General features: G+C 38.8%; 1 protein-coding gene across 1 annotated transcript in view; it reads right to left on the reverse strand.

Moving 5' to 3' along the window:
• LOC124898633 overlaps positions 1–3,834 on the reverse strand; it is a 9,894-nt gene extending 6,060 nt beyond the window's left edge. Inside the window, exon 1 of the mRNA XM_047412274.1 lies at positions 3,705–3,834. Within this exon, the coding sequence (XP_047268230.1) occupies positions 3,705–3,834 (130 nt within the window). The remainder of the gene's footprint in view (positions 1–3,704) is intronic.
• Positions 3,835–12,642: the final 8,808 nt, after the last annotated feature.

Genomic DNA, 12,642 nt, shown 5'->3' on the forward strand with positions numbered 1-12,642 from the left:
AAGTAAAATTCTATTTTTCAGGAGGGTCCTGAACAAAAGTAAAATCTTATTTTTCAGGAGGGTCTTGAACAAAAGTAAAATCTCATTTTTCATGAGGGTCCTGAACAGAAAGTAAAATCCTATTTTTCAGGAGGGTCCTGAACAGAAACTAAAATCTTATTTTTCAGGGGGGTCCAAAACAGAAAGTAAATCCCATTTTTCAGGAGGGTCCTGAACAGAAAGTAAAGTCCCATTTTTCAGGAGGGTCCTTAATAGAAACTAAAATCTCATTTTTCAGGAGGGTCCTGAACAGAAAGTAAAGTCCTCGTGGGTGTTTTTTTTCCAATGGTAACTGAATTAAGTGAAGTGAATTTGCCCCTGTTTCAACAAAGAAAACTTGTCAATTAAAAAATTAGTGGTGGCTTGCAGTACTTGGCTTCCTAGGCATCTGCTCCAACCGTTGTTGTTTTCACCTTTGTCCTAGATCACTAAAACTTGCCCCTGTCTTATCGCGTCATTGACCCGGATCCAGATTGAGGAAAATGAGTTCTGACTCGAACAATGAGTTTTCATTTTACCATGCCTCTGAGATGCACCCTTTTCCAAATCTGAATACTCTCACGAATCCAGCAGTCTATCGGTTGATAGAATTCCTGTGTTTTGTTTTGAATTACGATCATATTTCTTTTATTTGCTGGTCCTTGGCTTTTCCTCATAAAATTGGAAAGACTGGTAGCAAGTTTTGAAATCCTTTCTCGCTTGTTTTGATACAGACTTGACTTAAAGTGTAAAGAAATGACAATGACTTTTATTTTGATAAATTACATAAAAAAGACAAAAGCATGAATATGTAAATGAAAGAAAAGGGCAATGTCCCTTATTCAAAAAGAAAACTTATCTGAATACGGCAACCAACTCCAATGAGTATGATATGCATTTTGGATTAAGTTGCCTGATCTTCCTATCCAATCTTCCCATTTGTTGTTGAGTTCGTGCCTTTGCCGCTGAGCCACTTCTTTAAATCCATAGGACCTATATATCTCATTCAATCGATGACATCTTAAAAGACTTTTGCCAACAAATCTCTTTCTTTTTACTTTTCACTTTTCTCTTAAACTCGTCATCGCCTTACGGTGCCCATAAGGGTTTCACCAATAAGACTCTCTCATTTTTATTTTCTTTAAACTCCCTATCGCCTTATGGTGCCCATGAGGGTTTTCACCAGTAAGACTCTCTCATTTTTATTTCTCTCGACTCACCATCGCTTTATGGTGCCCATGAGGGTTTTCACCAGTAAAACTCTCTCATTTTTATTTCTCTCAACTCACCATCGCCTTATGGTTCCCATGAGGGTTTCACCAGTAAGACTCTCTCATTTTTATTTCTTTCCTTATTTCTTATGCTGAGGAAGACAAGTAGTACCCTACAATGTATCATCATATCCATTGCATGTTTAGCCTTAACATTATCAAAGATTGATCTGAAGGAATTTCTTTGGTTGTAGCTTGGCTTTTGGATAGGGTTAGAAATAGAGGGCAAAAGGCTCAAACGACATTTGAAGTGGGGGTGGGATTTACAACTTTTGGAATCGACTCAAACAACACATTATCTCATGCCCCAGTTTTTGTTGACTGGGTGACTTTAAAATCTTTATTTTGTTGGACCAAGCCCTGAATAGGGCAGCCTATGTATCTCACCCCCGAAAGAGGAGAATCAAGTAGCATGCAGTTCCATCAGCTTGCTCTTTGTTTTGGTTTAAAATTTTTCTTCCTTTCTCTTTTTTTTCTTGTATTTTTCATACTTACTTTTTCTCTTTTTCTGGACACTCTATTTTTTACTCTATTTTGATTCCAAAAGAGGGGTATGAAAGAAAAATAAAACTAAGCTCAATGGGGTAAACAAAGGATAACACAATGTTTGGATGGCATAATGAAATGTCTTCATCATATCAACCTTTAAGAATGCAATTACTAAACATGCGATAGAACCAACAAAGGATAAAATATAATACATAATATCTTTTTACCGCATCAGCATTGATAGCCATTTTTGCCATTTTGCCTTCAATATCTGTCAAATATAAGGCTCCATTGGGCACCACTTTCTTCACAATGAAGGGACCTTGCCAGTTTGGGAGAACTTGCCTTTCGTTTCAACCTGGTGAGGAAGGATACACTTCAATACCAACTTCAAAATGCCTGGGTCGTACCTTTTTTTTATACGCTCGAGCCATTCTCTTCTGATATAATTGGCCATGACATACTGACATTAGCCTTTTTTCCTCAATCAAACTCAATTGTTCCAGTCAGGTTTTGACCCACTCGTCATCATCAATCTCTGCTTCCACAATGACTCAAAGAGATGGAATTTCAACTTCTGCTAGAATGACTGCTTCTATCCCATATACCAATAAATATAGAGTTTCCCCAGTTGAAGTGCGAATAGTAGTGCGATAACCTAGCAATGCAAATGTTAACTTCTTATGCCATTGTCTAGACCCTTGTATCATTTTCTGTAGTATCTTCTTGATATTTTTGTTGGCGGCCTCCACAACGCCATTAGCCTTTGGACGATATGAAGTGGAATTTTGATGTACGATCTCAAACCGTTGACACACTTCTTGCATCAAATGACTATTGAGATTGACAGTATTGTCTGTAATGATCATCCTAGAAATTCCAAACCTACAAATGATGTTGGCAGGAACGAAATCTATCACCACCTTCTTTGTTACTGACATAAAAGTTACTGTTTCTACCCACTTTGTGAAGTAATCAATGGCCACCAAAATAAATTTATGCCCATTTGATTCTATTGGCTCAATCGGCCCAATCACATCCATCCCCCAAGCTACAAAAGACCATGGAGCAAACATTGCTTACAATTCAGAGGGAGGAGAATATATCAGATCACCATGTACCTAACATTGATGACATTTCCGAACAAAACAAATAGAATCCCGCTCCATAGTAAGACAATAATAACCTACTTGAAGTATCTTCTTTGACAAGACATAACCATTCATATGCGGCTCGCATACTTCGGAGTGAGTTTCAACCATGATTACCGAGGATTATCTTACATCTACACACCTTAAAAGTCCCAGATCTGGGGTTCTCTTATATAAGATTCCCCCACTTAAGAAAAATCCACTAGCCATATGCCTAATATTCCTCTTTTGATCATTGGTGGCATGTGTTGGGTATTCTCCTGACTGAATGTATTGCTTGATATCAAAGAACCAAGGTTCTCCATTAAGCTCTTCTTAAACCACATTAAGATAAGCATGTTGATCATGACTCTGTATATGCACTGGATTGATATAGGCTTTATCAGGATGTTAGAGCATTGAAGACAGAGTGGCTAAAGCATCAGCAATCTCATTATGAATCCTTGGAATATGCCTAAATTTTACTGACACAAACCATTGACATAGCTCCTGCAAGCATTGTCGATATGGTATGAGCTTCAAATCTCGTATCTCCCATCGCCTTGAATCTGATGGATGAGCAAATCTGAATCCCCCAACAATAATAGTTCCTTGACTCCCATATCAACAGTTAACCTCAAACTAAGAATGCACGCTTCATATTCCGCCATGTTATTAGTACAATAAAATCAAAGTTGCATTATTACCGAGAAATATTGCCTTAATTTAAAGATAAGAACTGCACCTATTCCGACTCCTTTCATATTAATAGCTCCATCAAAGAATAGCTTCCAACCTGGATCAGCATCTATAATGACTTTATCAACACAGAACACCTCTTTATCTGGAAAAAATGTCTTTAATGGTTCATACTCTTCCTCAATGAGATTCTCAGCAAGATGGTCTGCTAAGGCTTGAGCTTTCATGGCGGTTCGAGTCACATATACAATGTCAAACTCGGTAACCAATATTTGCCACTTTGCTAATCGACCTGTCGGCATAGGCTTCTAAAAGATATACTTCAAAGGATCCATGCAGAAGATGAGATAAGTAGTGTAGGACGAGAGATAATACTTCAACTTTTGTTCTACCCAAGTTAGGGCACAATAGGTCTTTTAAGAAGAGTGTACCTGGCCTCATATACGGTGAACTCCTTGCCAAGATAATAAATAACCTGCTGTTTTTTGCCTGTGACATCATATTGACCCAGGACACAACTGAAAGAATTATCTATGAATGATAAATATAAGATCAAAGGCCTACCAGGATCTGGTGTTACCAGAACAGGCGGATTTGATAAGTATCTTTTGATTCTATCATACACTTCCTTACATTCTTCAGTCCATTCTACCACAGCACTATATTTTAGCAACTTGAAAATGGGCTCACACGTGGTTGTGAGTTAAGCAATAAACCTGCTGATGTAGTTCAATCTACCAAGAAAACTCATCACCTCTGTCCTATTTTTAGGCGGGGGCAAATCCTGAATGGCTTTAATTTTTGAGGGATCCAATTCAATTCCCCGATGACTGACTACAAACCCCAACAGCTTTCCAGACGAAACTCCAAACACACATTTTGCCGGGTTGAGCTTGAGATTATACCTGCGCAGACTTTTAAAGAACTTTCTTAAATCTTTAACATGGTCAACCTGACTTTTTCACTTAATAATCACATCATCTACAGAGACCTCAATCTTTTTATGCATCATATCATGAAACATAGTGGTCATGGCTCTCATGTATGTTGCTCCAGCATTCTTCAAACCAAACAGCATCATTCGATAGATATAAGTCCCCCATGGTATGATAAAAGACATCTTTTTCGCGTCTTCATCATCCATAATGATCTGGTGGTATCCGGCATAGTAATCCATAAAAGAGGCAATCTTCTGTTTAGCATAGTTGTCCAGTAAAATATGGATGTTGGGAAATGGAAAATCATCCTTCAAACTTGCTCTGTTCAATCACGATAATCAACACATATTCGAATTTTGCTATCTTTCTTTGGGATAGGAACAACATTGGATAACCACGTAGGATAACGAGCCACTCGAATGACTTTGGCTTCAAGTTGTTTCATGATTTTCTCTTTGATTTTGATACTTACATCAGTTTTAAACTTCCTCAACTTTTGTTTCACAGGGGGAACGTAGGATCAGTTGGCAATTTATGAGCCACTAATTCAGTGCTTAAACCAGGCATAGCAACATAAGACCATGCAAAAACATCCTTATAATCAATTAGTGCTTGAATCATTCCAACTTTTAGCTGCGGCAAAGCATGTACACTAATTTTAGTTTCCCTAACATCTTCTTGATTCCCTAGACAGATCGGCTCAGTTTTATTCAAATTAGGATTCGTCTTGTCTTTAAATTGTTCTAACTCTTTGCTTATTTTCTCTAGTGCCTCTTTTTCATCATATTCCCCTTCTTGCTTTAATATATCTTGATTAGTTTGGATTTTAGGATCAGGCTGAAAATTCTGCATGCATGTCATGTCATTACAATCAGTATAAAGAAAAAGACAAAAATAAAATATATTAGACACAAAAAAAGGGACATTGCATTTCATTAAAAGGGAAAGATAGGAAGGTTTAAACAAAAATAACATAAATAAACTAAATTCCAAATTACAACCTTGAAAACTACCAAAACTCCCTCCTAATGAGGAGAGAAGTGACTTCCCAATTGTTGAGCCAGACAGCTGGACCTATGAGTTGCATGTCTTCCCTACTGGTACCTTCTTCTGCTTCAACCATGTCAACTTCTATCAGCAGGTTTTGGACGTTATCAACCAATTCAGCGCCAAACTCTATAGGTGCCATGACACCGCTCTTGATAAATGACTTAATGAGTAGGGGAACTGGGTGAGGGAGTGACCATGTTTCCTTTTTCCTTCCCTTGGCCTTCTTCAAATCTTCAGCCATAGGTTTAAATCCTAGACCAAAAGTGCCCATGTTCTCATTCGGACATATGGGAAGAACCATATCGTGCAGAGATACTCCCAAACCTCTTCCTGGCTTGAATCCATATTTTAACATTTCATTTATCATCATGACAGAAATGGGAAACAATTGTGGCCGTAAAGCAACCTGCCCTTCAACAATACGATTCACCAACATTGTATCAAAAGTTTGATAGACAAATGTCTCCTCTACATTGTTTTCTTCAATAAGGGAGAGGGGAGAATCTTCATAGGCGGAAAAATCCCCATCACCATGAATAACCACTTCTTTCGTGTCATGCTTAAACTTGATTATTTAGTGCAATGTAGATGCAACCACCTTGGCCTTGTGGATCCATGGTCTTCCCAACAACAGATTGTAAGAGGAGTCTAAATTCAATACTTGAAACTCTATGGTGAATTCACCAGGCCCTATAATCAACATTAGTTCTATTTCGCCAATGGAGTTTGATTTTGCACCATCGAAAGCCCTGACACATACATTGGTTGGCCTGATCCTCTCAACATCAATATTTAACTTTTGCAAAGTATAAATAGGGAAGATATTTACACCTGGACCTCCGTCAATCATGACATGAGTGACGTATAAATCTTCACATTTCACTGTAGTGTAAAGAACTCGGTTATACCCCGTACCTTCAACAGGCAATTCATCGTCAGAGAAGCTGATCCGATTGACCTCAAAGATTTTTCCAACCATTTTCTCAAGCTGATTTATGTAATCTCCCTAGGAATATATGCTTTATTTAATACCTTCAATATAATATCATGATGTTCCTTGGAATGCAACAACAAAGATAAGAGGAAAATTTGAGTAGGGGTTTTCTTCAGCTGATCTATTATCGAGTACTCTGGAAGCTTTATCTTTCTCAAAAACTCTTAGGCTTCCTCAAACCTTCAAGCACGAAGCATCTTTCTGACCTAGTCAGATCCCCTACCTCATCTATATCTTCCACTACTTCCTTCCTCTGATAGGTCATCACAGTTCGCTTATAGTTCTAGGGAACCTTTTTCGTATCAACTATCAGAGGTTGTGTCACCAGTTTGAGAACAACAGGCACTGCCAGTGCTTCTTTCATTATCAAGATAGGATTACCCAGAGCTCCTACCACCGTCAACTTAGGTTTATCCTGACTTGAACCAAAAGCTGTTCTGCCTCTTTTCACTGTGATTATGGGTTTCTGTTTGCTTTCTTCAACTTTATCTTCTTTTGTTTCTTCCTGGCTCAAAGATATTGCTTTTAATGAATCTGCAAGATTCAGTAATTTTTCCTCATGGGTCTGTATTCTAAAAATAGGCTTATAATACCTTGATAACTCTTTCCCATTATATATCAGTTCTAACATATTGGTTTCAGCATGGGTTTGCAGCAGATTCTGGTTGATGTTCAAAACCTCCAAGGCCTGGACCAGAATCTGATTTGCATCGATTAAATCTTGGATAGCTCTCTTTAAATAGTAGCATTTCTCAATATCATGCCCTGGCATGTCAGAACGGTATGCACACCTTAAAGAATTATTGAGATTCCTCGGAGGTGGAGTTGAAAGCCTTCCTTGAATTGGGCTTAAAACCTTCATCTTTCTCAACCTATCAAACAAGCTAGCATATGACTCCCCAAGAGGTGTGAATTAATTTTTGACCGCCTTCTCTTTCTTGTACTTGGGCCTAGGTTGGAAACCAGGTCTGGAGGGGTTTTGGTAATTTGGTGAAGCTAATGGATGATTTGTGGAGCTTACACGCGCCATTACAGGTAAGAAGGGGTTTGGGCATATGGTTGCGCGCTATATACTGGGTATGGGAGTGTGGAATGAAATATAATGGGTTTTGGGGAAGGTAGTAATGGTGGGGAGGAATATATGGAGCTTGGGCGTACACTTAGGCTTGGGATTGGGGATAGGGGCGAGGCGATCTTTTGGGACAGGAATGGGTTCCAGCTACAATGGTCACCATATCCTCTTTCTTCTTTTTTCCTCCAAACGTGCCAGATCTAACTTGAATCGCTTATGTGGTGGCTTTCAACGCAGCAAAACTCACTATTCGGCCGTTCTTGATTTCGTCCTCTATCATCTCTCCCATTTTGAGGACTTTAATAAAAGACTTTCCTATTGCTAGAAGTAAATATTGAAAATAGGTCTTATCCTGTGCCTGAATGAAGACCTCTACTGCCTTACTCTCCTTTATTGGAGGCTTTACCCTGGCGGCCTGTTCACGCCACATTATTGCATATTCCCTAAAGCCTTTAGTAATTTTCTTCTTCATGTTAACCAAGTATTTTTCGTCCGAAATCAGGTTGATGTTATACTGAAAATGTTGCACAAACTCAGAAGCTAAGTCATCCCAGCTATTCCACTTGTCGATATCTTGATCGACAAATCATTCTGAAACCAGATCAGAAAGACTCTCGCCAAATAAATCCATAAGCTACTCTTCCCTTCCCCCTACAGCCCTCAATTGGTTGCAATAACGTCTCAAGTGTGCCACAGGATCACCGTGCCCAGCATACTTCTCAAACTTTGGCATTTTAAAACCAAGGGAAAGGTTGAAGTCTGGAACATGCAAAGATATTTATAGGAAACACTCTTATAACCTCTGATTCCCTGTAAATTGCTCATGGCCTGTTCAAAACTTTTCAATTTCTGAGCTATGACCTCCTGTTCCTCTGTTGCGATAGGTTTCTCTGTATCAAATGGAAATAGAGGTGGCTGAGTGTACCCGTATAGTTCATTTATTCTCAAAGTAGGCTCTGGGGCATAATGCTGACTATCTGAAACCTTCAATACTGGCTTGCTAGCAGACCAAGGAAGCACTGTTGTCGGACGCACAACATAGGTAGGAGCTTCGGGTGGTGGTAGAGCCACGAAAATAGGCGCTTCCGGTGGTGCCAGCTGAGTCACGGGCCTTGGTTGAGGAACTGCCAGGGGCACACTAGAAATGCCAGGGTAATATTACAGCAGAGTGAATCCTGGTGCGTGCTCTGGTGACTCAATAGGGGCAGAGAATTGAGCCTGAGAAATAGGTGGGCAATTAGGGATATTCCCAAGATCTTCAGGGAGTGGAGAAGGAGGCATGCCACTAGCCCATGCTCAGTGCAGATCTAGCAATTGCTTTCTAAGTCTCAATACCTCATCATTGCATTCTGAACTTTCTTCCCTGGGATCCTAATTTGGGTCCATGAGTGAATTTTCAATCTCCCTACTAGTCATGGCAAGCTTCGGTTTTGATCTAGTGAAGTGTGGGTAACTAGCCAGAGTGTTGCAAACCAACAACTTATCTAAAAGAATATCCTCATCAAATACAAGCCGTTAGGATTAGGTCACACAACAAGCATGGGAATCACATTTGTAAATTGTCCTAGATTCATGCGTATTTCTACCAACCTTTGAGGGTAGAAAGGTCATTATAACATCATCCCGATCTTTTTCCTACACCCATTTGCTTCTTTACTCTAATCACACCTCTCTTGTTTTGTTTTTTGTTTGCTTCTCTTTTCTTTCGCATCAGTCTCTTTCCTTCCGTTTCTTTCTCATCATCCTTTCATTTTTTCATCTCTCGCTATATACCTTCGTATTATCATTCTTTATGGCTTTTTCTTTTCTTTAAAAGAGGAAAAATAATGAAAAACAATAAAACAAAATGATTAGATCAAACCCAAAAGTAGGTTGCCTACGTATCATGTTGTTCATGAATCAGATCTTGCGTAGTTCGGGCAATGCATGCATAAACACCACAAAGTTGAAGATTTTTATTATTATTATTATTATTATTTTTAAACGAAGAACACACAAAAGGAAATGATTCCACAACTTCACTACATTTCATAAAAGAGACAACTAAAACAACAACAAACACAACAACAACAAACCCAGTGTATTCCCACATAGTGAGGTCTGGGGAGGGTAAGATGTACACAGTCCATACCACTACCTCCGGAGAAGTAGCAAGGCTATTTCTGATAGACCCGTGGCTCAAGATAAGATAAGTAATCACAACCGTAAAAGAGACAACTAAAACAAACTTCGAATTTAAGAAAGCTTAAAAATTGATCAACAAATACTAAACAACATTCTAGACCCATAAGATAACATGCGTAATACACCTAGTAAAGACTCTTAACGTTTAAAACAAACTTGACCCCAACTGAACAAAGACACAAAAATACAAGGATAGAAAAATAAAGGACTCAAACTAAATAAAAGATAAGAGTTGCTCCTTCAAATTGGTGCGTTGTGGGATGACCCTGGCTAAGATGGAACTGTCTGTGAAGTTCTCTTTCTCCCATTCAAACTCTATAACATATCCTGCAAAGACACCCTGATATTTGGGAAGAAGTTTCTGGCACGCATGCCCGCCTTATGGAGAGTGCACCTAGAAAGATTGTTCTGACACCTTTCTATAGTCTTGAGCAAATCTGATAACTGAACTCTCAGTGTCTCCACATTGGCCCCCGCACTTTCATCCTGACTGTCATCGACAATGCATTCTTCATGTATTCTTTCTCTAAGTTGCAAGGGCAATGGCCTACTAATACCCCGAGTTATGGTTTATAGCCAGATCCATATCTATGAGTGTACCCCGAATTATCCAAACTTTCTTTGAAAGTATCCACTCCTATCTTTGTTGTATGTTTCTAGATATGGTCGTATTGCTCTCGCCTAAGGCTTGGTCCTTGAAGTACTCGATATCCTTTAAAAAATCCACTACTGGTGGCACATCCTGTGACCTACCTAACTATCGCATTACCCTAGAAGGAGTGTATGGTCTGGTGCAATTAAGCCCTAACATAACCAGAAAGAGTTGCATCTGACAATCCAATTAGATTACTTTTGGACAAAGCCTCAAATAGTTCCACAAAATATTATCCTCAGTCCTTGACTTGAGAAACTCGATCCAAGCATCGACTCCCATAGGTAGCGAGAATTTATCCAAGCACATCCTGAGGTCCATGGCTTTCACTCGATTAGGCATGCAACGATCAATCACATCCGGTCTAACTAAGAAAGGTGTATGCAAATGCTCCATCATCCACAGTTGCAATATCAGGTTACTGCCCTAAAAAAAGCTTATCCCCCATTTCACCTCGGTTAAAGCCTTATATATTTCTGTTAAGATCATGGGTACGATAGTAACCCCGACCTTGTCCTTTTTCTTAGTGACCTTGTCCTTTTTCTTAGCGCCCTTGTCATTTTGATCCTTATGCAATAGAGACATCACCACAGATTGCCAACATGTATTAACATGTCTTTCTTCTTGTGGAAACACTAGAGTGCCTAACAAGGTGAGGGTGAAGACTTCAAGACGCTTTCTCTCCCACTTCTGCTTATTCATATAAAATTCATCCCAAAAGCGTCAAAACCTTTTAAAGACCCGAATCTCGTGAATAAAAAATCCAAGGAAATCCATGATTGATTCAGACAACCCAAATCCCTGTTTTTACTTTTCAACCCACAACCTTGCAGAAACCTATTGCCCAAGTGGTTCTGAGCTCGGATCATGCTTTTATCAATATAAGGCAAATAGAGCAGACCGGATATTTCTACCAAGGTAGGCGTCATATCACACTTTTTGAACCTAAACACCAAATTACTAGGATCCTAAAAGGTCAATAGAGCATCTATCAGATCTGGACGGGGCGAGATATGCAGAAGCTCTGTAAGATTACCTAATACTTTAATTAGCTCTTACTGGTCAACGTAGTTGAACGTGGCCCACCACTTGATTAACTTTTTACGCACCTTGTCAACCATCTGGACTTTAGACTTTGTGGAAATATCTATCCTGCAATGACACATAAGACATTATCTCAAAAAATTTGATAAGTGCAAAAGATTCCCAACCCTTGGGACCTTGATGCTGACATATGTCGAAGGGACAGACCACTTTATGACTCCAATTTGCCGAACAGTATCACTGAATAAAATCAGCCTACTTGGCTAAGACTTGCTAACAACACTAAATTATGAGGAAAAAGACCTAGACTAAGGCTAAGAAGACAAAGGCAAAAATAAAGATTACCGGACCCACCGAGGGTTGCCTACGTATTCTGCCCCTACGGATGGGAATCAGGTATGCGAAGTTTGTCTAAGTTGGACAATTAAGGATTAAAATAGACTGAGACTTGACTTAAGAGACGCGATTATAGACAGATTATGAAAATAAAATCTTGTTGGGGTTCTTAATTAGCCACTTCACACAAAACTGACACCAACAACTATGAAAAAAATAAAGAAAAAAAATTCTTTTTGGTATTTTCATTTTATGAAATGGACACAACTACTACCATTTTTAAAACTTCTAAAGAAAATCTTTTTTATAATTTCAGAATTATGAATGCATGCTAATTGAGATAAAGGAAAAATCTTTTTGAAGTTTTTGAATTATGAATGCATGGTAAAGGAATAACAAGAAAATCTTTTTGATGTTTTTGAGACAACGAATGCGAAAGGTAAAAGAAATCTTCTTTTTTTTTAATTGTGAAAAATAAAAGCCATAAAGAACTCTAAAATCATGAAACTCTCTTTTTTTCTTTTCGACTCGCCTTTTTTCTATTTTTTTCAACATTTCTTGCCTACGCACTTTACTTCTAACACATGCTTTCCCCAAATCAGTCCCTCAAAGATGCAACATTTAGCATGTAGGGATGCTTTAGAAATGAGTCACCTACGAAGGACCAAGTGGGTCCCGCTAGGTCCCAAAATGATGCAGATAAGTATGACCTGAAGGCTGACCTATGTCAGGGTTTACTAACAAGGCTGTTCGGGGAAGCGTATG

The sequence above is a fragment of the Capsicum annuum genome, chromosome 5, assembly GCF_002878395.1.
Source record: "Capsicum annuum cultivar UCD-10X-F1 chromosome 5, UCD10Xv1.1, whole genome shotgun sequence".
Lineage (NCBI taxonomy): Eukaryota > Viridiplantae > Streptophyta > Magnoliopsida > Solanales > Solanaceae > Capsicum > Capsicum annuum.